The sequence below is a fragment of the Zalophus californianus genome, chromosome 4 (assembly GCF_009762305.2).
Source record: "Zalophus californianus isolate mZalCal1 chromosome 4, mZalCal1.pri.v2, whole genome shotgun sequence".
NCBI lineage: Eukaryota > Metazoa > Chordata > Mammalia > Carnivora > Otariidae > Zalophus > Zalophus californianus.
In genome coordinates, this window is record NC_045598.1 from 119713875 (window position 1) to 119741029 (window position 27155).

General features: G+C 38.8%; 1 protein-coding gene across 6 annotated transcripts in view; it reads right to left on the reverse strand.

Moving 5' to 3' along the window:
• TOX (thymocyte selection associated high mobility group box) overlaps window positions 1–27155 on the reverse strand; it is a 299411-nt gene that overhangs the window by 119237 nt on the left and 153019 nt on the right. For all 6 annotated transcript variants that reach the window (XM_027576497.2, XM_027576515.2, XM_027576487.2 and 3 more), the window contains one exon: window positions 9827–10069. In XM_027576497.2, the coding sequence (XP_027432298.1) occupies window positions 9827–10069 (243 nt within the window). The remainder of the gene's footprint in view (window positions 1–9826; window positions 10070–27155) is intronic.

Genomic DNA, 27155 nt, shown 5'->3' on the forward strand with positions numbered 1-27155 from the left:
CAAGGGAAGGAAAGAGAGAGCAAGAAGGACATGTGTCAAGTGCTCAGTTTAGGGCCGGATTTATAGTGAGGACTTCATCTATGAAGCATTATTGCTACGATTTAGGTGTGGGACTGAGGATGGAATGTTGGCTGGACCCAAAATGAGGAGAAGCGGCCAATAATGAGAAAGGGCAGGAGGGCGACACCCTGGGATGGAGCCCTCAGCTACATGATTCCTACAAACAGGCCCCACTGGCTGTTTATCCCCCCCATTCCCACCTGTCTTTCATCCGGGTTCCGTGCTGCTTTTCCCAAGCTTCCCCCCTCAACACTTTAGGGAACATTTTATTAACAATTTGCAGGGTATAGCCAGTGGCTGAAACCTCATGCCAGGGTCCGGGGAGTCTTACTCATGGTCCTACTTAGAATCTTTTTCTCTGAGGACACTTCTATGAGTGAGCCAAAAATTAAATATGTCAGCCATCAGTGATGCTATTCAAGAGCCTATCCTAAAAACGTCCATGTGGGGCAGAGAATGGTTTGAAAAATTCAGAAATTAATCTGTAATCTTGGGCCTTGTCTAGAGCTATGCCTCCCATTGTGGTCAGCACATGCCTGAAGATCCCCAATTTTTTTTTTAAAGGAAGTTAATTCAATTTTTAAGTTGAAAAATATGACCTTTGAGGAAAGGCTACAGGAATCGGGGTTGTTGGGGCCCGGTACAACACAACAGCAAACCCGACTTCATAAATGTCAACTACTTGAAATCAGCTGTGCTCCAAGCCTTCAGACGTCTGAAGCAGACAAAGTAGATGAAAATTGTAGTAAGAGATTTTCGTTTAACTTTAATAAGGAACTTCCTGGAAGGAATCTAAATCTCTTACTGCAATTTGACTTAATGTTACAAGGTTAATTAAACACAAACAGGCTACCAAGGAAAATTGTGGAATTTTGGCTCTTAGGTAGAAAACCACATATCTGAAATGGTTTAGGTTTACTCCTGCCTGGAATTAAGAGGCTGGTTTGAATAACTCTCAGAGTTTGTGTATTATATAACTGGTTTTATAGCTTTTTAACTTCTTCTGTGCATGGGTGAGGCACACATCCATATGAACTCTAGGGCTGAAGAAAAAGTACAACGAGCCCTATATACAAAGTCGATCTTGAGTTTCCTTACTTGGCAGAAGAAAGTAAAAGTGTTATTTTTAAATTGGCTCCTTTCCTGCACACTATTAAGGAGAACTCCAGTTTGGAATAATATTTTATTGTAGCACTAAAAGATAGTCCCAAATCATTAACATACTGAGTTCATTGAACTCCTTATCAATACCACATTCAAAGTAGCCTGTTTTGAGCAAAGAAAGGGCTGAAGTAGAGCTTAACAACTAACCACAAACAACACTTATTTTTGGCCTTATTAGGAATTTGACATTAAAAAAAAAACCAAACCACACATTTTTATTATATATGGTCAAAAATAAGAACAAAACCAGCCCATTTCTTCACAGCATTGAAGTGGTTGAATACATTGTTCTCATGTGCTGCAATATTCAAAAAGGATAATTTGTGGGGAAAAAAAAAAACCCAACCAAAACCAGGCTGTAATTGCAAAAACATTTTGTGAATTGTGGCATAATGCTAAATAATTATTCTTCGTCTTTTTTCTTCTGTCAAAATGGGCAAAATCATTTCTTTCTATTGCTTTTTCTCCCCTGTTTTTTAAAGAAAGAAACAAACCACGGTAACTTCCATTCCATTTTAAACTAATGCTTCTATTATTTCATATCTAAATGGGGCTGACATCATCAGCTCCTTCGTGTCCTGAAAGATATTTAGCTCTGGTCCACTGTTACATACTTGATGCATTACATGAAATAAAATATCTCAAGATTTCAAAAATATTTATTTTAAAAACAGCAATCAAATTGCCTGTAATCACATTTTCTGCTTGGCTTTGAAAGCTACATTATTCAATATGCCAGTGGTCCTTTCCATAATGGCAACATATTAGAAATTCATGCTGCTCAAATACATCTGACTTCCTTGATGTACCATACTCCCTCTAGACCCAGAGGAACACCCCTGCCTCAATTCGTGTGTCCTGCCCAGAACCTTCTGAAGTGAATGCTTGTCAAAACAGCTGTACAGTGGCCTCCGAATGCAAAGTGTGGCATGACTGAATGCCGAAAATGACAATAAATCTGAGTATATACATGATGCTTGCTTTTGTTGCCCGGAAAAATAAGGCATTTGGGAAATCACGCCCCCTCCTGCCCCCCATTTCCTTGCCTTTTAACATCTTTTTTCCATTTTCAACTCCAGAACTGGAAATTTGAAGCATTCATAGAAATTGAAATCTCCTTTGTTGCCTTTTTTTTTTATTGTAAATTTTCTATAATGTGTCATTAGGAACCATACTCCACAAAAAGCTCAGGTCTTAAATGACTCCTTTCTGTGAGGCCATTCTAAAACTTTGCACGGTTTTTCTTTGTATGAAAGAGCTTCTGTTGACTGCACAAAGAACAAGCAATGGCCACATATAGGCCAGGCAGTGAGGCTTGGATGACTTTATACAAGGTTGCATTTTCCCTTCTACCCATCCATAATTAAACCCAGCAGTGAATGTGCCAGAGTAGAGAGAAAAAGAAGAGGCTCTTGATTTCAGTTTTGTAGGAACCAAAGGATTTTGCTTAAACCGTGCATACTTCGTACAGATATTTTCTTATTCTACCTTTCTCCCAAAATATTTCTGTCGTTTCTTTTTAACAACATGAAAACACCGTCGGGTCTCACCAAGCAACATCACTTTCTTCTTAAGGGCAAAACAACATTTTCCACTCAAAGAAACATTCTGTTCAATAGATTCAAATATCTTAATAACTGATTAGGCCCGGGGTCGGGGAGGGAGGACAGGTAAAACACTACAAAGCCAAAGTGACGGTAGGAAAAATTACTAAGTGACCAAAGTGAAAAGTTGGGTGAGTCGTGAGTCTGGATCACACTTGTGTGGTCAGCAGAGTATGAATCATAGGAAAATGCTAGCCCTGGCCTGGGTCTCAGAGATCAACTTGTTCTGCGGTTTTCCCTCTTCTCCGGGGACAGAATCCGTTGTGCAGGGGAACTTTTATAGGAAATGTGAACAAGTGAGACGAATAACAGCAACACCACTCTGGCTGACTCCTGCCTTCCTCTGGCTCCAAAGAGCTTAATTTGGACCCTCCAGATCTAACCCAATCCTGCTGGTTACAGATGGGGTGCAGTAAATTGCCCATGCTTAACAAGCTTATCCAAAGCAGGCCCTGGTCTTCCAAACTCTTGTTCCAGTGCTCTTCTAACCAGATTCCACTCTCTGAGAAGCTCAGGCTCATCAGTTATGCACTATCAAAATAACTCAAGAGAATTTTGAGAAAAATGGAACTCTTGCAATATTGGGTCATGAAGAGCTGTTTAACTTGGACCTAGAGAATCAGAACTAATTGGCTCTTATTCAACAGTATATACTAATAGAAATTCTACTCTGTTTTATAGGCCAGGCTTAGAAAACAGGGACTTTAAAAAAATGGAACTTTTTTTAAAGTGCCAGAAATCGAACTTCTTGTGGGCATCCCAACTGACTACTGACATATAAAATGGCATCAGCAAGAATATACAAAAAGGAAATGTTGGAAACTTGGGGAGGGAGAAATTTCACCCCAAGTGTGCTTCACTCTCCATATAGGTTATTTTATTTATTTATTTTTTTAAGTTTATTATGTTATGTTAGTCACCATGCATTGACTAATGCATTAGTTTTTGATGTGGTGATCCACAATCCATCGTTTCCATGTAACACCCAGTGCTCCATGTAGTACGTGCCCCAGTAATACCCATCACCAGGCTAAACACTCCCCCCCTTCCCCCTCCCGTCTAAAACCCTGTTTGTTTCTCAGAGGTTTATGACAAATTTCAGAAAGCAATCTAGATACTCTACCCTGGCGACCTTTTTATCAGAAAGGGATTCCCACTGAATATATCTAGCACCTGCTGTGTGACAGGCACTACTTTACAGATACTAACTTCTTTAATATTCACATTATAGGATTAAATATCTTATTATACCCATTTTATACATAAACAAACTGAGGGACAGAAAGGCTATGTAAGTTGCTCAGTGTCACACAACTGGTAACTGGCAGTGGCAGGATTGGAATTGAGGTGGTCTGGCTCCAAGATGTTGGTTTAAATGATAATGGTATATAAGGGCACTCAGTAAAAGGTAAAGCCTTTTTTTGGTGAATAGGAGGATTTTTGTTGTCTTTTTTTTTTTTTTTCCTACAGATGTGAAGAAGACTAAGGATCAAAGTATAAATAAGGCTTTGGGAAAATCTCTCATGCATTTTAACTCCTCCAAAAGAGTCAAGAAAAAGCTTGCCTTTTTCATTTTTTAAAAGATTGATTTATTTTATTTATTTTTAAGATTTTATTTATTTATTTATTTTAGAGAGAGAGAGTTTATTTATTTTAGAGAGAGAGAGAGCAGGGGGAGGTGCAAAGAGAGAGGGACAAGCCGACTTTGTGCTGAATGCAAAGCCTGATGTGGGACTTGATCCCATGACCCTGAGATCATGACCTGGGCCGAAATCAAGAGTTGGACATCTAACTGACCAAGCCACCCAGGCGCCCTTATTTATTTATTTATTTATTTATTTATTTATTTATTTATTTTAGAGACAGAGTGAGAGAGAAAGAGCGTGAGTATGTGGGGAGCAGCAGAGGGAGAGGGAGATGGAGAAAGACAATCTCAAGTAGATGCCCCGCTGAGCTGGGAGCAGACTCAGGCTCGATTTCACAACCCATGAGATCATGACATCAGCCAAAACCAAGAATCGGATGCTTAACTGACTGAGCAACCCAGGCATCCCACTCTTCCCATTCATTGAACAAACTTACATAACACTTCCAAAGTGTTTCTAAGCAATTCTTTAATATTCATTTAACACCATGACTTAAGGACTATTTTATCCTTGCTTTTCAGATAAGAAAGTTGGGGCATTTATGGGTTGAGCCACTGAGCAAGTCACTTAACTACTCTGAACCTCCATTTTTCAATTGTGAAATTGGGATAATAATACTCATTCAGACACTGATTTCTAATTATGAACTAATTTTTTATGTCTAATATATTAGACATTTGTAGGAAATTCTTATAATCAGTAATACTGTATCACTTATGTTGCCCACTGGGGATAAGAACAAGCAGATACAAGAAACTTTATCTTTAAAATGAAATATCTGGGGTGCCTGGGTGTCTCAGCCTCAGTCTCAGTGTCTGCCTTCGGCTCAGGTCATGATCCCAGGGTCCTGGGATCGAGCCCCGCATCGGGCTCCCTGCTCAGCAGGAGGCCTGCTTCTCCCTCTCCCACTCCCCCTGCTTGTGTTCGCTCTCTCGCTGTGTCTCTCTCTGTCAAATAAATAAATAAAATCTTAAAAAAGAAAACAAAAAAAACCCATAACAACGATCTCTAAAATATATATAATACTTAAATGAGAACTAAAATATTTCCACCCCGTGGATTCATTCAAATTCTAAAATTCCGTCATGTGAAGATACTAACACCAAGATGTGAGCACCACACTAACAGCAAAGGCTCAGCTTTAATAACATTGAAAAGCTTTTGGAAAATACAATCGGAGATAGTTGGTCCTATACATAAATCTGCCTAGGGTCGTTTATACTCATAGGATTATAAAAGTTGCAGCAAATTTCTTATTTAGAATTTCAAGTGTTAGCTTTTATTATTGTAGGTGACCTTGAAAGAAGGGCTTGGAAAGAGCACTGTATTTCTAGGTGAGCCGCGCTTACATCTGGATTTCTGTAGTTATTACTTCCTTGTCTATATGAGCATTGATGATCTATGTTGTGCTCTCTTCACAAACATATTTTAACAATTGGCAAACTGACCAAGAGTTCTGTTGTTAAACTTTGAGATCACATTGGGCACGATCAAAGTTTTTAGGGAAGAGTTTTAGTCTGTTTTTACAAAGAAATGTGAAGAAAATATTCCACAGTCTTAAATTTCCTTTCAAAGCAAAGAACCCCTGAGTGCTTTTGAAATGTAAAATATGGCTGTAAGAAGGGTTGTTCATCTTTAGATCCATTTGTATCTGGGAATGATGTGAAAACAGCTCAGTAGCCCATCTTTCTGTTCTCACTGTCACCGCCCTGTGTATCTCCTCAACACCTCTTGCTGAGTTATGACAACGGGCTGCTCAGACTTTCCATAACTCCAGTTTCTTACCACCGCTATCCATCCAGGAAGATGCCAGACGGATTCTCCTCTGATACTGCTTTCATAATGCTTTTGCCTCTAATGAAAACAGCCAATGGTTTCTTTGAATCCATCAAATCAAGCCCCTGGTCCTTTCATTGGTTTGTGAAGCCTTTGGTCAAGTCTTCCAACTTAAAATAACCAACCTTCTTTGCACATGCTCTCCAATATGCCTTTTCTTTCCCTCTCTGTTTGTCCAAATCAAAACCATCTTTCAGGCCCTGCCTGCAGCCCTGTGTTTTCCACTAGGTTTTATAGACTACCCAAACCAGATTACTCTACTGTCTTCCAAGTAGGAATTCCTACTGGGTTCATTGGTCAGTAAAACTGAGTTTAGCCTTTCCCCTGGTCTCTAATTGCTTCATATCTTACTCTAATTGTTTCATACCTATTTATGTTTTCTCTGTGGTTTATAAGCTTCTGAAGGACAGTGACCATGTCTTATCAGTCATTTGAGCACTTTCAAACATTTAGATCACAGTAAATAAAATGTACACACTGCCCTCTTTAATACCCATCACCAGGCTAACCCATCCCCCCACCCCCCCAGAACCCTCAGTTTGTTTTTCAGATTCCATCGTCTCTCATGGTTCGTCTCCCCCTCTGATTTCCCCCCCTTCATTCTTCCCCTCCTGCTATCTTCTTCTTCTTTTATTTTTTTAACATATATTGTATTATTTGTTTCAGAGGTACAGATCTTTGATTCTGCATGGAGTACTGGGTGTTATATACAAACAATGAATCATGGAACACTACATCAAAAACTAATGATGTAATGTATGGTGATTAACATAACAATAAATAAATAAAAAATAAAATGTACACACTGATTAATGGCATTCTAGACACATACTTCAAAAGAAGAATTGAAGAGGCTCCTTGTTTCTCAAAGGAATTAGTAGACTCCTATGAAGTCAGCCCTGCCAACCCAACTTTATTGGATTTCTATTGCAACTTTACAGTATATCAAACTCTGGCTCCTGGACTCCAGCCAGAGATCCCAGCCTTGAAAGAGGATTCTTACAATAAATTTAAACTCTGAAATTACTTTTTCCAAGACCACACTGGCTTAAAAAATGGGTTTAATATAGATTTAATGTTGGAATCAACACTAACTAGACCTATGCTGTCCATATAGCAGCCACTAGGAACATGTAGCTACCTTAAATGTAAAATAATTCAAATATAATAAAATAAAAATTAGTTCTTCAGTCACTCCAGCCACATTCAAAGTGCTCAATAGCCAATGAATACTCCTGTTGGACGGCATGGCTAACAGAAAAGCCATTATCACAGAAAGTTCTATTGGACTGCGCTAAAGCCCATCCAAAGCCTCACCAAGAATTGGATTATTTGTTCAAGTAGCTTTTTACACAACAGCATAAAATGGTAGGGACAGTACTGGGAGTAGGCAAGGTGGATGTCCACCTCAGAATGTGGTCTGGGAGGTATGGGGAAGGCTCACCATCCTGTGAAAAATCCTGCTAGATGCACCTTGCCAAGAACCAGAATGGCAAATTAGAGCTTCATCCCCTTAGCGCAGGCCAAACAGGCCCCTCTGCCTTGCACAATGTTAAAAGTTCCAAAGGAAATACCACATTGAAGGGAAAATACCTAAAGTCCAGTTTTTGACATTGGGTTGGGTGGGGAAAGCATAAAGAAATCTGGATGAGGAGAAGCTGTGGATAGGGCAAGAGGAGAGCACAGTGGAGGAAGGACCTAGAAAGTGGTGCATTTCACGCTGTGACTAGGTCCCATTCTGAGCATGCCATTTGAGGGTGGAGTGACTGCCATTTTGGCAACTCTGGGGAAATCCTCGATGCATATATGTTGAAGCTGCACACAATGTATGTATGCATATATACACTGAAGAAGCATCTCTTAACGAGTGAGTGGTATATCGAGATGGTCCTCAGAATGCTAAGAAGGCAAATTATATAAAGGAGAAAAGAGTTTTGAGACTTGAATTACAGAACTGAATATCTCATTATCCCTTCTATGGCCCCGCTCCATTCACACTATGAGAAAGCTTAGAGGACCGACTTGGTAGTATATACAGTGTATGCGTTCTTCTTAGCAAACAGGTGGTGCTTATAAAGGCGTCACCTGGATGCCTCATTGACTTCGGAACTGGGTCTGTGAAGGCCTAGCCCCAAAGAGGAATAGACACGTGACTCTTCAAGGTGACTACTTTGAAGTACAGCGTGATTCAGATTTACGAATTTAGCCTATTCACTTAAAAATCCATGTCCTATTTTATAAAGCCATAGTTAATATTCTTAGGGCAAATCTATACAGGTAGAATAAAAAATCAAGGCAATAGTTTTCTGCCACCGTGAGTGCTGCGAATGAGTTCTCTCTTGGCCACTGAGCTAGCTGCCAATTCTTAGAATCTGGACACTGTCATGGCATGAGGCTTTGGGTTTCATTCTCGAAAAGTGACTTCAGGGTCTCTTTTGACCCTCCCTCCCCAAACCCCACCCTTCACATTCATGATTAATTGGAAAACCTTCTTGTGAAGCCACTCAAGTTAGAGATACATCCCCAAATGATTTTGATTAGTGATAATGTGAATGCTGCCTACCAGAAAGCCATACAAGATGAGCAAGTTAATCAATTTGTTCATTGTGAGCACAACAGCACTGTTCAGTGACTTACCAAAATGACAATCGAGTTACATGTACCGTTAAGTGATTGAACAACGGAAACCAAAGAGTGCTAATTAAAAGTCACTGTTAACCTCAGGGAGAGTTTGATGACAAGGTAAAGAGTTCTGTCCTTGGCCATATACTGCTGAAACTATTTTTCACTCCTTGAGATATAGACAGAGAAATGACTAAGGTTTTAGATGACACACGAACCAGAAGGAAAGATTTCATGATAAGTCAATGTTTCTCAAACACGGGATGCTTGCTAAAAATACAGATCCCTGGACTTCTGGGTAGAGGGCTGGAAATTTAATGTTTGCTGGTTTTTCTGGATGATACACATTCCCACAAACTTTGAGAAGTACAGAACACTCGAAGATTCATGGGGACAATGGATCCAATAGATTGAAACACTTTAATGGAGATAAATTTTGGTCACTAGAATTGTACTTCTGAAATACAAATGAAGATGTTTTCTTACTTTCCTATCCTGTAAATCTGTGGAAAATGGGGGAGAAATCCGACTGAACAGCAGTTCCTAGTCAGAAGATGTGAGGGTCTTGCTTGTGGCCCCTCTAAAGATAACTTTTTACCTGAAAGCTAGTAAGACAGTTCAACTTTATGACAGGGCCTTCAGTGTCAAATAGGGCTTAGAACTTTGGGTTAGACATATGAGTGATCAAACAGGTAATTAATTGATTTTGCCTTGAAGTCAACAGAAGACAGAAAATTACTTTAGGAATGTATGGGAAACATTTTCCCTAGCTAAAAACTTGTGCCTAGTTTCCGAATCCCACGTTACTACAATGTAAAGCATCTCCCATGAAAGTCGACCTTACCCTCACTAATGACCCTCGCTCCGCACCACAAATCAGTAACAGATTCTTACCACCGAAATGGAGTTAGTAAGCAGTGCTCCGTCCTGTCCCAGCAAATTGGAGACGGTGATTTCAGGTAGGTCCATGTTTTGTGGATGAAATGGTAGCAGGCCATTATGGTTCATTGGGTGACACAGAGAGTGGTAACCAGGTTCGACTTCATTCACGTGCACCAGTGAGTGGTCAGGGAGAGAGGGAGGGGTGATTGGTGGAATGTTGAAGTCTTCACTTTCCAGGCTTGGACCAGGGTAAGACTGAAAAGACAAGGGATATTGTTGCAAATTATCATTCCCCTTCTTCCTCATCACCGTGAACAAATACACACGACCCCTTCAGATGTGATTACAAGCAGCCTTATGGATTTGGCAAACACATTTCAAACATGCAGATTACCCTGCTGTCATTTCAATAATATGCACGGAAGAAAATTGTCTCAAAGGCATATCCACTCCTTGTATAAAGAGTACTTCCATTAGGCAGTTTTATTTTTCCAAGAAACTGAACTCAAACAGATTTCAAAGGTCCCATTAAAATTTTCCAGAATTTTAATCTAGCTGAATACCTTTTTCATGGGAATTGTGGGGAAAGAAGGCAATTTATAAAATTAATGTTTAATCAAACATGTTTCATAGGACTCCCTACTGCTCAGATCATGAGACATAATAAAATGAATTCCAGAAGTTCTGGGGGCAATTGCTTTTGAGTTTTGAAAAGCTGCATGCTCACAACTGACAAAAGAAAAATAATTAGTAAAGACACAACTTAGGCATGTTGCATAACTGTGGTTGTATAGAAAGTTTGATATATGAAAAAAACCATTAAAAGCTATTTTTATCATGAAGATTATACCATCAAAATAAAATGAAGATTGTTTTCTTGATTTCTGACTATTCGCATTTATTTGATTTTCCTCTAAAAGCCGCGAAATAATATTGCAGCCATTTTGATTCAGTACAGCTACTTTGAAAAGCAATAGCACACTGACATTATTATAATACTAATTTAGGAATAAAAGTCAAACAGTAAAATAAATAACAACATATGAGGGGCTTTTCCTTTTGGAAAGTAGCTTTAGATAAAAAAAAAAGGAAGGGAGGAGCAAAAAAGGAAGGAAAGATTATATGAGGACACTCCTGTTTAAAATGGAAGGTGGTAAACATTGAAACTATGAGGAGGGACCAGATAATAAAATATTGTTCCCAATTAAGATAGAGGCATAGCGATATTTAGCAGTCCTTTATAGAGCAGGTGTTATAATAAAAAGGAAACAATTTGGGTCCTGATCACTCTTGCAAGCCTATCTTTCAAATTAAGCCTGCCTTCCTAGTATTTGAGTGCACGGGTAACAGGACTTGCTTGACTAACAGCACAGAGCCTGCTGAAGTGTGCAAGATTTGAAATGAGCAGGCAGAGGGCAGGAGCCAAAGAAAGTAGCGTAAGGTATTCATTGGGTGTTCAGCCAATAAGCTTCATGCTCCTGCATCCAAGTGCCTGGGGTTATTTTTTCCAGATGGCGTCTATTTGTCTAACAGAAAGAAAATCTTCAAGTTGCACTTGCTAAATGTTGTACAAGTTTTGATATATTTGTTTAGGTGCTGTCAGAAGACATGATGAAATGAAGCGCTACTGGGAACATCTGGAATTGAGACTTGGTCACGTAGAGGCACGTGTGGGTTAGTGACTGGGGGTAGGTGAAGGAAAAGATTTGGTTCATCTCTGCAGATCATTGTTCTTTAATATCTAGAGTTCTACTAACAAAGCCACCAGCTCTAAAAGTTCAATCATCGGGTACCAAAGTTTCGTGTTTATAGTTTAGATCTCTTGTCTGAAAAATATATTCGTGGTCGGTGTCAAATCCTAAGTTTGATTGAATTCTCATTTGTTTGGTATATTTTAGACCTTGAGTCTATAGAGGTAAACCATCAGTTCCTGGTACAAGTATTGATTTAAGAAGAAGCGTAAAAGATTGGAAGTGGGGAGGCGGGAGAGAGAGGAAGCACGTGTATTAATGCTGGTTTTGTTAAAAGCGCTGTATCGAGTCCCTGACTATGTGGTCTTCACTTAATGCTTAACAGTAATCCTGTGTGTGGCTATCATTATCCCGTTTTCCTGAAGAGAAAATCGAGACTCAGAACTTAAGTCACTTTGACTCAGCTGGTAAATAATCAGCTCAGTATATATGAGAGATGGACACATGCTGTGACACAGAAGCAGTTTAATTGCTACTATTTTATTAAGTTGAGTTATATAAAGTTGTCAACACCCAATAGTTTTGCACCAACCATTAAGAATTCACATTAGCTTTGGTCTCAGGTCTTTCCTTATCCCAAATTCCAACCCAATGCTTATCCCTCTAAAATATTTACTCAAAATGAGCACAAGAATGCATAATTTGTCTTTGTGTTGACATTTCAAAGGCTGAAGTTGTTGATACATCTCTTTTAAGAAGTTAATGGTGTCTGAAACTTTCCTAAATAAGGTACAGTTAATGCCAGGGATAAAGGAGAAAGATGTTTTTAATTTTATAAATGCTATTAAGCCTCTGAAAATACTCAGGGATATTCTATCCATGGTATACCATAACTTTACATGCTAGCAGTTCTTCAGTAGTTAAATCTTAATTTGTGGTGTTCTAAAGGAAGGTTTAATTGGTATCACTTTACATTCAGTGATAACAATTTTACTGCAATTTAACAAAGCTACATGGTTTATTTTCACGTAATTACACATTAATGTTATTTAATGCATGCACTTAAATACCTAAACCACAGATTCCACAATTTAACTGGTAATGGGTAGTTACGTGGATCAGGAATTTTAACAACATAGGGTTACTTAGCAGTTTCTGTTTTTTACATTAGAAGTCATGATGTGGTTATTTGCCGTGAGCCCAATACAGTGTAACTGATGCCAAATAAAAGTATAATAATAATTGTATGAATGTTAAAATGTCAAAGAACTTACAAAAACTCCAATGCTAGACTAATTACTAATTATTTTTTTAATGTGGAAGTGAATTAGCTAATTCCTCTCTGTTGATTTCTACGACTCGACATCTTTATTTTAATTTTGAAAAACTTAATAGGAATAAGTTTGACTTAACAATAGTAAGATATATATTATTAGAGAAAATTGCAGTTTGGGGAAGAAAGTATTACAATAGGATATGATCCAGTGTTTTCCTTATTCCCCAGGAGGCTGGCCCGGTTAGAATCCGTATTCCATGTCTGTTGAATGGATTAACAAATGAATCACTGAATGAATGCATAAATGAATGAATGAATGCTAAGATGACTTTTTAAAGGCATGAAATTTGTGAATTGTTATTCCAAGGGCTTGAATACCCACCCTGTATTCCCAAGACTTTGCACTAGCCAGCTGACAACACGGTATATAAAGTTAATCTCTCAGCATGTCAGGAAGCCAGACACATCCTGTTAGAGATATAAAGGCTTAAGCAGCCTGAGAAAGTCTGGGGCAGGGTAGTTGGTGTCCCTCTCTGGCTGCTGATCTGTCCCTCTGAAATGGCATGCACTTACCATTCCATAGTGACACAGAGGTCCCAGAGGATTTGTAAGGGTGAGTTTGGGGCTCCTCAGTTCTCAGAAGTTGTTGGAACCTAGCCCCTCTTGCAGGTAGAACATCAGCTAAGGACCCCAATGAAGCCTCAGCTCCACATCAGGATCCGTTGGCAACAGCAGGTGTGAGGCCCCATGCATGGCCCACAGCAAGGGAGCATGGACGGGATGAGAAGGTACTCTGAGCACAGGAACAGGGACACTGGTGATGAGACCAGGGTATGGGCAGTCAAAGAAGGCTTTTGTTAAGGCCATCCCTGGGTGACACAGTGGACCTAATACATTTGTCTTCTGACTTAAGGTCCTTTTCTGACTTGGGCTTATTTTCTTCCTTTGAGTCTCAGGAAGGCCATGAGTTTCAAGTATTTCTCATTCTCCAGCTGTCTTGGGACCAACATTCCTTTCTAAGACCTTTGCAGAGCCCATGAGATACAGGACTATGCTTTTTAATTTTTTCCCCCTAAGCCTGAATTAGAGACCACCAAGTCAATCCCAGGTCTTCTGAGGATCTATAGAGCTGGGCTCCAGAGTAGAATTCTGGAGGAGAACAGGTATGGACTTGCAAGGGGGTATCATATTCCTTATCACCCTTTATAGTGCATTTTACCCCTACTGGTCTAGAGATGAGAATCTTATCAGCAGTCTGAGCCATACAGCTTGCCTTCTCCCCAGGGAATGATAAAAATCAATGGTGACCATCTACACAGACAGAGAAAAAGTGTTTAGGGATGGTGGCATGAGATTCAAGTCAATACTTTTAATTTTAACTTGGACCTTCACCATGTTAATGAAAGGTAAATTGGAAACAAAGAAGCATGCAAAGTGATTTGCTCTAAGTCTGCATGATCTAAAGGACTCAAAGAACTCAAAATTATATCATTGCTACTTAACGAGACTCTCCCTGGTCTTCAGCTACTCACTGGTCCTAGACGCAGGAGAGTCTCATCATATGGCTGGTGCTGAGATACACCACAGGACAGCTCTACTCTAGTGCAGGAGGCTCTGTGTATCCCCATGTGACCAGGTAACAGAAGCCAAGAGTCATGGAATGTGGACTGGAGCGGGCTGTACTGTCACAAGGCTTGGCTAATTCTATAATACATGTGAACTTCTCAAGGCCACCAGGGGACTCTTGGAAGCATTCAAGTAGTAACCTCAAAATATTACCATCCTCAAGAGATTATTTTCATGGTTCTACAAAGCAAATTCATTGACTATTTCAAGTCATTTTCTTAAAATCTCACCATTGGTATTTGCACATTTAGCTTATAAAGTACTACGTGTTTCTGTGATGAGAAGGGGATGGATTTTTGGATGGGTTGAGAGTACCCATGATTCCTTCAGTGACTGATAAGAATGGCCATGAGCATGTTGGAAGGAATGGAGGCTCTGGAGTCCAGTAGACAGAAAACTGCATCTAGGTGCTCTGAAGCATTTATTAGTGTGGGTTCTAGGGCAAGTTTCTGACTCCTTGTGAGCCTCAGTTTCAAAACCTGCCTCACAGGGTTCTTTTGAGCATTGAAAGCAAAAAAATAAGATTGGTAAAAAGCCCAATAAGCTATGTCTGCCACATAGAAAGTTCTTGATAAATGACAGCTTTAGTTTAGCTCTGGTTATTATTAAATAGATTTATACATGCTATGGATTGGGTCATGGACAAGAAAACAAACAACTATGGACCGTATAGGAGGGGATTTAGACACCATTAGACATCATTATAAAGGAATTTCAGTATATTTGCCATTGATCAATTTGCCAGAACTCATACTGAAACACAGTGCAGCCCCATTCACACATAATATGTTCATTTAATTGCCCACCACAAATAGCTAAGATCAAGTTTTGTCTTTATTTTAATGGGATGAAATTGCATTTTTGAAATGAAAAAATAAAATGATAGTGGGCAACAGTGAACAGGGGAAGGCTGCTGAAGAGCTCAGAGGATAATGACGGAAATGTGCAGAGGGCCACAACTCTTACTGTCAGGGAACCACACAGGTAGACCAGCAGCCCTGGCTGATGGGCTCCTGACAGTTCTGCTCCTACTGACCCAGGGACATTGTCGATGAACTTGTGAACCAGAATTTCAGTGTCTAAATTCGCCACAAAAGCCATACTTCCTAACACGTTGCCTTGTGTTGTAGAAAGGCTGTCTTCCCTGGGAGATTCTTGGCAAGGAGGTGAAATTGCCAATCAGATGGATTGTATTTGAGACTTGAAACAAGAGACTGGGTTATAGGAAAGTAACAGAGGATCCTTCCAATCTCCTTTGATTTGATCTCTTTGGAAGATTTTTCAGCCATTTGACTAAAAGCCATTGTCCCTGTCCCGCTGAACCTTCCCAGTACCCCCATTTGAGTGACAAAGGAAAGGAAACTTCTCACCTGGTTTCTGGAAGATCTCATTGCCCCAGTCTGTTTAATTACATACTCACATTCCTTTTTAATCATATTGCTTAGCATATTCCATGACCCTGGGTATCCTGTTTATATTTCTCTTTCTGCAATCCACATTTCCTTTTGCTACAGCCTGTTCTTATTTTTTTATTCTTATTTGACTTTATATTGCATCTGGAAGTGGGATGTTAATTAGAATGAGTTTTCTTTTGAGTACAGATAATTCATGTTTTCATACTGTCTAGATAGAGTGTTAATATATGCTGACCAGGAGCAAATAACGGGAACTCTCTTCTGGACTTTGCCTATTCTTCTCTTTTTAAAATCTAGTTTTTCTACCAGAGGGGCCTTGTCTTTGTGGGTCTCTGTCCACATATTGCAATCATTATACAGAGCACTCGATCTTTGGTGACAAGAAGTCCCATAACTCAGAAGAATTCAAAAGATATCATCTTATACATATCTTTAAATTATGTGATGGCTTCGTGCAATCATGCATACACTGAAAATATGGCTATGGTTATAACATTGTAAAATATGTTTCTCATAGAGATCTTTATTCAAAAGATAAATAAATAGCACTGCTATCACATGTATATGGAATGCCTTAATTTTTAATCTGTAACATAATTCCTGGAATTTCAGGATAGGAAAATACCAATGTTTAAATGTGTCTCATCTTTTATTGAAAATTTGGTGTTGCACGATTCGAATAACTAAATGGAAAGCAAAGCAAACTGCAGAGTTCATTAGAAAAATGATAAACTTCTATCTGTTTTCAGAAGCTAAGACATTGCGTGTAATGGTGATTTCTCTCAAAAGAGTTTAAATGGCATCAACATTATCTCCAATTTCTTTTGAGAAGACCTTCAGAAGTAGGTATTTTTCAGATTCTTTTGTCTCTGCATGAACAAGGGTTGATAGCTTGAGACTATAATGTATTACTGTGCAAAGCTTTGGTCTGTTACATAAATCATCTTAACACTCAGCAAGAATTGTCCAACAGTGCCATTGATGTGCTCAAGCCAATGATCCTGCAAACAATTTTTTTGTCTTTCTTCACATGTTAGACAATAGCAATAAATCATCTTCATTTAAAAACACACAATGCACTAATTTTTCAAGCAACAGTTATCAAAATGCAATTTTTTGGCAGAAAGTACATTTATTTTATTTGTGCTCATTAATTTCTGTACCCTGTGTTAAGTAAAAGGTAATGAGCACCTCATTTGCCACAGAAGCATTTGCTCTGTACCTACTATGTGTAAGGCAGCCTGCAAAGTGTGACTTGAGATACAAAGAACTATAAGATGCAGCTTGTTATCAAGGAAGTGAATTAGAAGATATATAAAAACATAGGCTCCCAATAAGGAGCATGTTTGAAGTGTCGAGTGTGAACGAAAGTGGAATTACTTGAAGCTGGGATGATGGAGGGATTGTTACAAGCAGATTTACCCCGATAACAGGGCCTGAATATCAGACACTTCTCCTGAAATGCAATATGTGATCAAGGGAAGATCACAAAGTCAGCAAATGAGCAAGTCTGGACAATGTGCCAAGGAGGTTCAACAGCAAGGTTAGGTCTTCTAAGAAAACGTCAAGTGCAAGATTGGTCCCACTGACCAAAACAAACGTTGGGGTATTGAGCCCAACTCAGTCCCCAATGAGACTGGTTTTTATTGGATTGTATTTTTTCATAATTGAAAACCCAGTGTGCAAAGCCTGAATGAGACCAGAAAACAGGGTTGACTTGAGGCCGCCCTGGGGAATGTCTGACATTGACTCTTCTTAGGGCCAGGATAGGTTCATTTATTTATTTATTTGAGAGACAGACAGAGAGAGAGCGCAAGTGGGGAGGGGGGGAGAGGGAGAGCGAGAATCTCAAGCAGCCTAATGTGAGGCTTGATCCCTCAACCTTGAGATCCTGACCTGAGCTGAAATCAAGAGTCAGACACTTAACTGAGTGAGCCACCGTGGCGGCGCCCCTCCAAGCAGCATTTTTAGGGGAAACTTTAAAACCAGGCGTTGTGTGCTCTTGTCATATGGGCCTTCCCTTTGGCTAAACAAAACCCCCCAAAACACAAAAAACAAACTTCTGGGAAATAAATAATGTACTCCCCCCACAAGCCACAACCTACACACGAATGATTAGGATGAGCAGATTGAGGTACAAGAGCTACTTCTGGAACCCTAGTGGGGTCCCAAGGATATTCTTTTGGTAACAGGTATCACTCCAAATTGAATATTTAAAAAAGGTGATTACAACATTTAAATTTCATTGTTTAGCATACAATTTTATGTACAAATGCAGCTATAATTTTTTTAGTTTTTCAGAGGTTTTCAATTCTCACACTGAGTTCCTGTATTCTGAGATTCATTTCTACATGTTTTTGCTTTATTTTGTAAATAATCCATGTTAACCAAAAACATACATATGAAAAGAAATCACTCTCAGTTCACCCACTCAGAAAAAAACCCCACTATTAAATAAAACATGTGTATCTTTCAAGATTCTTTATAGTTCATATTCGCTGTTTTGTTTCAGGTTTTTGTTTTAAAAGTCAGATGACGGAGCACTGATTTTGAAGCTAGAAATACTATATGTGAATCTCAGCTGATCACTTAGTAGGTATAAGTACCTACTCCCTCTAAGCCTCAGTTTCCAAATCTATAAAATAGGGATGACAATTGTATTCGATTTATTCCAGGTAATCAGGATTAAATGAGATAAATGAGATAATACAAATAATTTGAATAAATACTGGCTCATACAAGCAATCAATAAATGTTAGCTACATTATCATTTTTTATTATCGTCACTATTCCATGATGTTATTTAATCTGATCACTGAAAATATATCATGATTTTCCATGCCCATAAATATCATTTACATTATTGTTTAAATGGCTGCGAGTTATATCCTGGTGTGCATGTTCTATAATTTATTCTCTCGGTTCCCTATTACCAAACATGTATGGTGTTTCTGATTTTTCTGTTTTGAACTGCATTGTGATGAATAACCTTATGCATTTTTTTCTTGGGATAATGTTCTAGAGTTCTATGTTTATGCTCAAATGGAATCACAGAACGCTTGCTCAAGAGAAGACCTTGAAGACTATGCCTCCCCTCTACAGATAAGGAAAATGAGGTCCACGGAGGTTCAATGATTTGTTTGTATTTCGAGGGCTCGTTGGGCAGAGAGGACACCCCCAGCATAATGACAGATTTATTTTTTATACATATAATAACTAAATAAAATGCACTGGGTTTTAATATGCCATCTTGAAACATTTATGGTCTTTAAGTTTCAATATATTTTCTCTTTGAAAAAAACCTGTGTTGAGTTGACTTTTGCTTATGGTCATTTTCTCTTTGCTAAATCATACGCAGGCAGCCAGAATGGACTTGAGCATTCAGCACTGGCCTAGTTTTATATGTACATATTTTATATGTACATTTAAAAATACATGTTGCATGTGTTTATGGCCATTCTTACCATTTTTGCCCATTGTGTAGAAATCAGTAAATGCTGGGTATGTAGACTCACATTCTTCATAAAGGAGCCAGATCAGCAGAGGAGGAGAACTAAACAGATGGTCTATGCTTGGCTTATGCTCTTGATTTGTTCCTCCCTCAATCAAGGGGGCCAGGAAAAGGAAAGAGGAGCTCCTGTTTCTACTCACCATACTCTCCTAGGCAAGTCCTACCTTTTGGACCTTTAGCCAGGAAACAATTGCAAATGGATCCCTGAATATTTGAGGAGGATCTTGCTTCCTCGGGCCGTCGCTAGGAAGAAAGCTTACACTGAGGGGGAGCTGAAGATAGGAACATGGAAGGAAAAAAAAAGTTGAACATTTGGAGATAATTCCCTCAGTTTCATGAAGATTAAACCCCCGTCCTTCAGTTACCCAGGAGCAGGATCCTGGGGAAGAGCGGCAGGAGGGATGCTCTATGGGAAGACCTCTTGTACTTTGTGTACCTCCTGGAGGAGAGAAGGACAAGTGTGAACGGTGGGGAAAAGTGTACTAGGCCCGGGCAAGAAAAGTAGTGAGAATTCAGAGGAAAGAGGACAGCAGTGGAGGCAAAGGGGTGGGAAAGGCTGGAAAAGACCGGAAGGAAGGGTTCATTGCTCTGGGTAAATTAAAGAAGCAGGCAGGCACCGCTCTAAACACCTCACCTTTGTACAGCTTGTATGTGTGTTTAAACAAGTATGAAATATGAAACCGAAATTGGAATATGAAATTGCTGCTTTTGTCAGCCAATGATGATCAAATATTCACAATTTCATTTGGTTCAACCTAATATTTTTCAGAATATTCCCCCACACACGTCCCAGTACTGGGCAGTTATCTCAGTCCTACCAAGTGGTTGAGGTTAGTCCATCAACATCTTGACCTTAAAGTGCTAAAATAAAATGGAGCCCAGCTGAGCAAGGATGGAATTTGACTTAGGCAGCATCCTGGCTCTGATATTTACTAGCTTTTTGCCATTTGGCCAATCACTTTACCTCTGTCATCTTCACTGAACTGTTGTTAAGGATTAAATGAGATAATGTATGCAAAGCTTTTGCTTAGTCCCTTGCCAGACACGGGGAGCTGCCAAGCGACAGCTTTTATTACTATTATGGATCTAATTCATTCATTACCTTGGGGAGAGGGGAGGGCTAACCTAAACTTCTAGCCAAGCAGAAGCTTCCCACTAACACTACAAGCAAGAAGTTTACTTGAAGTCAGCATAAGAAATAAACAGCTCAGGAGTCACAGTGCAGAGGAGTCCAGGTTTCCCTGAAGGCAACTTCCGTCTGGGGCTACCAGGCCTGCCCCACCCCTGCAGTCCTATTACCTGCCCCCCCACCCCCGACCCCATTCCTCCAAGGCCACTCTGCTTTGTGCCTTCAGAGAAAAGCAACTCACAGTAGGTTTAGCTCTTCCTGAAGGAAAGCCTTCTAAAATGCAAGGAGACCCAGTTGCAGACAGGGAATCCTTCATTATCGGTCTCAAATCGTGACCTTTGGAGCCCCTGTGAGTGTCAGACCAGCCTATTCCATTTGAATAATTTGATGGTAGGACTAAGAAGTCATTTGTTTTGACTTTGCTTGCAACAGGGAACAATGGTCACAATGTTATCAATGAGCAGCAAGGAATGCATGGAGGCTATTTTGCCAGACAGTCATCAATTAATTTCAAACCATCAGGATTATAGTCATACATTTTTATAGCTAAACTGTGAAACAACACAGAGCAGAAAAAAAAAAAAACACAGGAGAAAGAAAAAAAAATATGATGGACATAAAGATTAAACTGAAACCTTGTGTTTCTGGGAAGTCTAGCTAAGTCGGCTCCAAAACTGAGGAACTGAAACTACAAAGGGAAACTTGACACTTTTTTCAAGGTGTTTAGGTGACAGATGAGGATATGAAGAAGGAGGTCTCAGGAGAGGTATGGGTGGGTGGAAAAAACCTCAGCTTTTCCAAGCCTCAGTGTTCTTATGCTAAAAATGGGCAAAATCGTTTCTACTTGACATATTGGCATAATAAAATTTCAGTGTTTGTTTGGAACAATCTGTACGTGTCTTGGAAATGGAGTTGGCATAGACAGATGACATCATTCAACATATCTCTATTCTTAACTTGAAATACCATACCTATTTTTTAGACATTCTTTAGTGACAGGTTTGCTACAGTAAGTGCCAGACAAAAAAATCTAGCATGTTGTATATTGCAAAACTTAACAGGAAGGATCATTGAGCTTTTCATAATTATTTATACGCTAAAGAAAAAAAACCTACAAAGTACAATTTCGAACAAGCAATGGGCTGTTTTCAAAATGGATCAAATGCAACTGTAGAACCCAGTTAGGTGGTATACTAACGTCACAGCACCCCTTCCCAGGGCCAGAATGTCTTGGTGTCACTAGACAGTTGCCCATTGAACAAACCATCCTCCAAATGAAGCTCAATATTTTTGGAGAAAAAAAATTTTTTTTTTTTTTTTTACCACTAATGCTATTCCACTCAGATATTTTCATCGTTTTTATCACTGAAATGCATTTCCCTAATGCTTGAAAAAACATACTATTAGACAATTACTGTAAAATTCTCAAGCATACTCAGCAACAAACATTCATTTTGTGAAATAAAAAATGAGTCTTATATTCACAAATCCCACAGCTTGGAAATGTATATGATACACAACATTTAACCTGTCAGCTGCCTCATTAGTGTCAATGAGTGGGAACTGGCAATCAGTGGATGGTGTGCTCTACATGTGTTTATGTTTTAAAATGTTCCCAAAATAGCTCTGCTAGAGAGGTTGATATAAAACACTTCCACTGGACAAATGAATTTCAGTTTAAATCTTACGGTCTACTTAAGGTTTTTTTGAGGAATCCATGTTTCTAATGTAACTGATCCTTTATAGCTAACAGAGTCAATACCCCACTAATAAAGATGATGATGATAACAATAAAGACTGGGTGGGTAAAAAGTTATCTAAATTTCAATCCTACCAATATGTAAATGATCAAGAAAATATGCAGAGAGACTGATGTGTGCTTGACTACCAAGAGCTCTAAGACATATATTTGTATGGCGCCCATGTTCACAATCCATACAGCTATTAAGACGTTTTTATAAACTGTAAGAAATATGTGAGCTATTTCAAGATATAATTCTGAAAAACAGACTTCCATGTAAGAAGCCAATTTAGGCAGAAAACAACATAAACAATAGTAACTTGTGTGCTCGAGTGAAGCATCTTTTTAATTTTGAGTAATGAAGATGTCAAGCCAAATGCTAGAGTAGTTTAACTTAATTAGGTGGCCTATTTTTCCAGGCATCCTTTCATTTCCCATTGAAAACTCAGCTTCTATCAAGGCAACAAGAGCAATTTTGTCTGTAATGAATACCTCCGGGACTGCGCAGAGTAATCATTTGAATGTTACGCTGAAGACTGGTTTGAGTAACTAGTTTGGGCTTGTTAAGATGCCAGACTTTGCTGGACTAACTAGATGACTCAAAGCATGGTGGCTCTGCCATTTTATTGGGTCAATGGTCAAAAAGTCAAGTTGACTTTACTCCTGAAATTTCTGCCAAAAGGAACCAATCTAAAAGTAATTGGTCTAATTTATAGTTCAAATTTATGTCACAATCATGGAAATTTTATGGCCCATAGTCAAGAGATGTTTTTCCCCCCAAAATGCTCCTTAAAATATTATGCTTTTAGGCCCGTTTTTCATACCTCATTTACACTCTAACCTGGAGAATTTTCTCATTAGAAAAACATGTAATTAAAAATATATAGCTTTTAATACGTTTGCAGATCTCAAAACACTGTAATTCTAACAGTAGATTAAAGAAATTCATGTACAAAGAGGAACTTGGAGAGTCCTATTGGTTCCACTGCCATTATATTGCTTACGACAAATAGCAATACAATAATTCTTGTAGGAATAACTGCCTATTATGATCTAGTTTATTATCACATCAATTCTTTGAGTTTTGTACTTGAAATGATTCTCTGAGGAGAGGGGAGGGCTGGTGCCTTTTGTTAATGTGTTGAGGTATCGGTATCCAGGTGGAGAGAAGCTACTGGAATGAAATGGGCAGGGCCAGGTTTGCTAAATGGCTGCAGTATGGGACTGAAAATCATCTCCAGCAGAAGATCCAAAGAGTTAATGTGATTTTAAAAAATGCACACAAAATATTTTAATCACTTACTTGTCTCTCAACAAATAATATTGCGTACTTCTGATACCAGACACTCAAGGCACAGGAGATCCAGGGAGAAACAAGGGCAAGTACTGTCTTCAAGAGCTCACAATCCGGTGGGCAAGACAAGGAAATGGGTACCAATTCTAGTATGCTACATGCCACCGAGGGGCAAATATGTACATCGATAACTCCAATTCCAACTGGAGAGGCCAGGCAATGTGTAAGGAGGGAAGAGACTTGGATCCTTTGGCAACAGGGAGAGGAGAAATGGAAAGGTGGAGGTGAGATGAAAGAAATTAATGAGAAACTGTGAGCCTGGACTCAGGCGATAATCATGTAGAAGGAAAGAGGAGACAGAGTCAAAAGTTATGCCAAAAAGTAGAATCAACACTATCTAACTAATTATAACACTAACTCAGGGCTGAGTGATAAGGGAGACTCTCAAGTCTCTGTCTTGATGACTGGGTAGGTGGTGTTAAGTCTTATGACTATAGGCAATACAGGAAAAAAAGAAGTTTGAGGGGCGAGGGAGTAGGTTGGAGGTGATGAATTTTGATTTGATGAATTAATATTGGAGTCCAAGCTGCAGTCAGGAACAGGTGCCCAGTGGAGTTAGAATCAAACCTGAAACGCACACGAGAGGACTGCCCTAAATATATAGATGCCCTTCATCTTTTATATTCAAAAGATGGAATAGGAAATGTATGCTAAGTGCTTAGCTTTAAGATTCTGGGAAAAATAATATTGCTTCTATTTTATCACTGTTATTTTTTAATCTTGAGATTTGAGAGACCGGATAAGAGACAGGATTTCAGTGGGGGAAGAGAAAAAAAAAAGCACAGGGAAACCTGATCATGACCTGAAAATAATCTAAAATCAGATCTCAGCTCAGGACACTTAATAGTTAGGGTTAACCATGATGCTCAGAATTAACAATAAATATTAGTTCAAGCTTAAAGGATAACTATTCATGGAGATAGGAGGAAGGAAGGAGAGTAAGAAGAAAGGAAGCCAGGGAGGAGGGATGGAAACCAAACAGAAGGACATGGTTTAACAGAGTAAAAGCCAAGTCAAGGAGGAAATGATTTATTGAAAATATGGTTCAATCAGGTAACTTTCTTAAGAATTAAGCTTCTCCATGACCTGACACTAGAAAAATCTTCTGATTCCCCCATCAAGTGATTATTTCTTGGATGAAAAAGATCAGTCCTTCTCTACCTTTTTCATGCAGCACCTCAACTGAGGCATGCATGAGAATGTTTCTGTATCCAGAGAAGGGGGTGAGGGGGAATGTCGTGGGTGGAAAGCTCAGAATGAACAGGAAGCCATGGAAAATGATACTCTGGAAACTTCCATAGGAGAAGAAAGAATGAGAAAAAGTAATGGCACATATTCAAAACTAAACATAAATAAATAATCTTGGCACCATAGAAAGCTTCAATCAAGAGACTCAGGCTCCTCTTCTGTTTCCTCTGATGTGTTTAATTCAAATGAACACTTGTATCTTGAGTATAATCACATATAAGGAGCTATGAAAGGTACCATAATTCTAGGGCCTGGAGAAAGGGGCTTGAGTTTTTTCAGGGAAAGAGAAAGGCCACATAGCATGTGAGTCTGAGTGGGCTTGGAAGATTCTAGAGAAGAGTCAGAGCTAAGTTGGGAAGCCCAATTCCCTCCTTCCTTGCTGTTGTATACTCGGCCGTATTGGTCACACAGACACGAGAGGTTAAGAACGAGAAAGAAGCGAGTTTATGAAGGACTGTTACCCAGTCTTCACGTCTGGCTTTCCTTTCTTTAACATGCTCACATGTTCCCACAAACTATTTAGGAGGGAATCTGCAAGCTCATGCGGTATCAAGCAACATGGGCCCCTTTAGCCAGGGTCTGGGAACACCCTAAGAAATCTTGCATCACATGCTTCAAATTCTATGCAGAGTAAAAAAAAAAAAAAAAAAAAAAAAATTAAATGCTATTTAAATTAAAGTACTGAGTGGGGTACCTGGGTGGCTCAGTCAGTTAAGCGTCCGACTGTTGATTCTGGCTCAGGTCATGATCTCAGGTTTGTGAGATGGGGATCCACACTGGGCATGGGGCCTGCTTGGGATTCTCTCTCTCCTTCACCTTTCTGCCTCTCCCTACTCTTCCACAGAGAACACACTCTTTTCTCTCTCAAAAATAAATAAATAAATAAATAAATAAATAAATAAATAAATAAATAAAATAAAGTATTGAGCTAGCTAGATCTGGCTCTAGCACACTTAGAGTGAGCTATTAGAGGAGAAAATAGTCAATATTCCAAGAATGGAGCCAGAGAGAAGTGGAAATGTCATGGGTTTTTATTGTATATTTGTCAGGCTTATTTTAAGGTAGTATACTCAATTTAAAAGCTGCCTATCAATTGCAAAATTATATGCAAAATATTTTAAGGATTTGTATACACTAGCTTAAGAGGTATAGAATGCATGCAGTAGATAGTGCCAAAGAGCCCTTTGGGACTGTCTAAAAGAATATCATTAATTTTTACAGTGTACTTCCATTTCTGGAGCCATTCCAGCAGTGGCTTTCTATAAAAATCATTTCAAGTTTAGAATTATGCGCTTTGCTTGCAGCAACATCATAGGAGGAGTAGTTTACCATATGTTGCTACTTAGCAACTTAGTCTGTAAGTCCCAAAGCATGTACTGATTTGAAAATTGAACAGGAATTATAATTGTTGAGTGACGCTATGAGGCAAGTTGTGTTGGATTACTAAACTATGCAGATGTTTGATGTTATGTAGGAAAAGGGATAAAACTATTTTTTTTTTCTGTAAGATGACTAAAATCCTATTTATTGTTGCCGAAAGGAGTAAATTGATTAAAATTCCCCAAAAGAATACCAGGTAATGAATTTTTGAACACCACACTCTATTACAGTAAACAAAAGGAATGTTAAGTGTAAAATTTAGCAAAGGCCATTCAACTTATGTAATTTGCAAAGTTTATTTCCCCCAGAGTATGTCCTATCTTGCATCAGTCTAATTTTTAAAATAGCACATTCGAAAAACATTTTCATATGTGCTACATTATTAAAAAATAGTTTGCTTCTGGCACACAAACCTGCCATATCTTTACAAAGCCCAAAAAGTATCTGGGGCTCTTTACACTTTCATAAATTATCACTGGTATTTAAAATATTCTTAGTAACTCCTGATTGAAATATTAAAAGAAATAATGTTAGTTGTTTGATTTTAGTCAGGGGCTTAATCTTATCCATTGTACTTGAATTTAAAAGTCTAGGGAGCCAAGTTGTTATGATGTATATGCTTTGAATTTCCAATCCTTTATCCAAAAGTCTTTAAGACGGACATAACGATTCTCTGAAAGGGAGCCGCTGTTTTATAACAGCAATCATTTATTGAGTTTGTGTTTCTACTGTTTCAAACAAATTCAATTAGCCCTTACACTTCAAAACCCTAAAGGCACCAAAGAGATGATACTGGGTTGCTTTAATCTAATAGTAATACTAAACTTGTCGGTACAGTTTAGGGATTGATGGTTAGAAGAAAATTAATAGTAACATTTTTCATTTTTTAATCAAACAGTCCTATTCACAACTACCTATGGATCTCAGAGGCTACTTAGCCGAATGAATTCAGCGAAGTAAGAATTGTAAA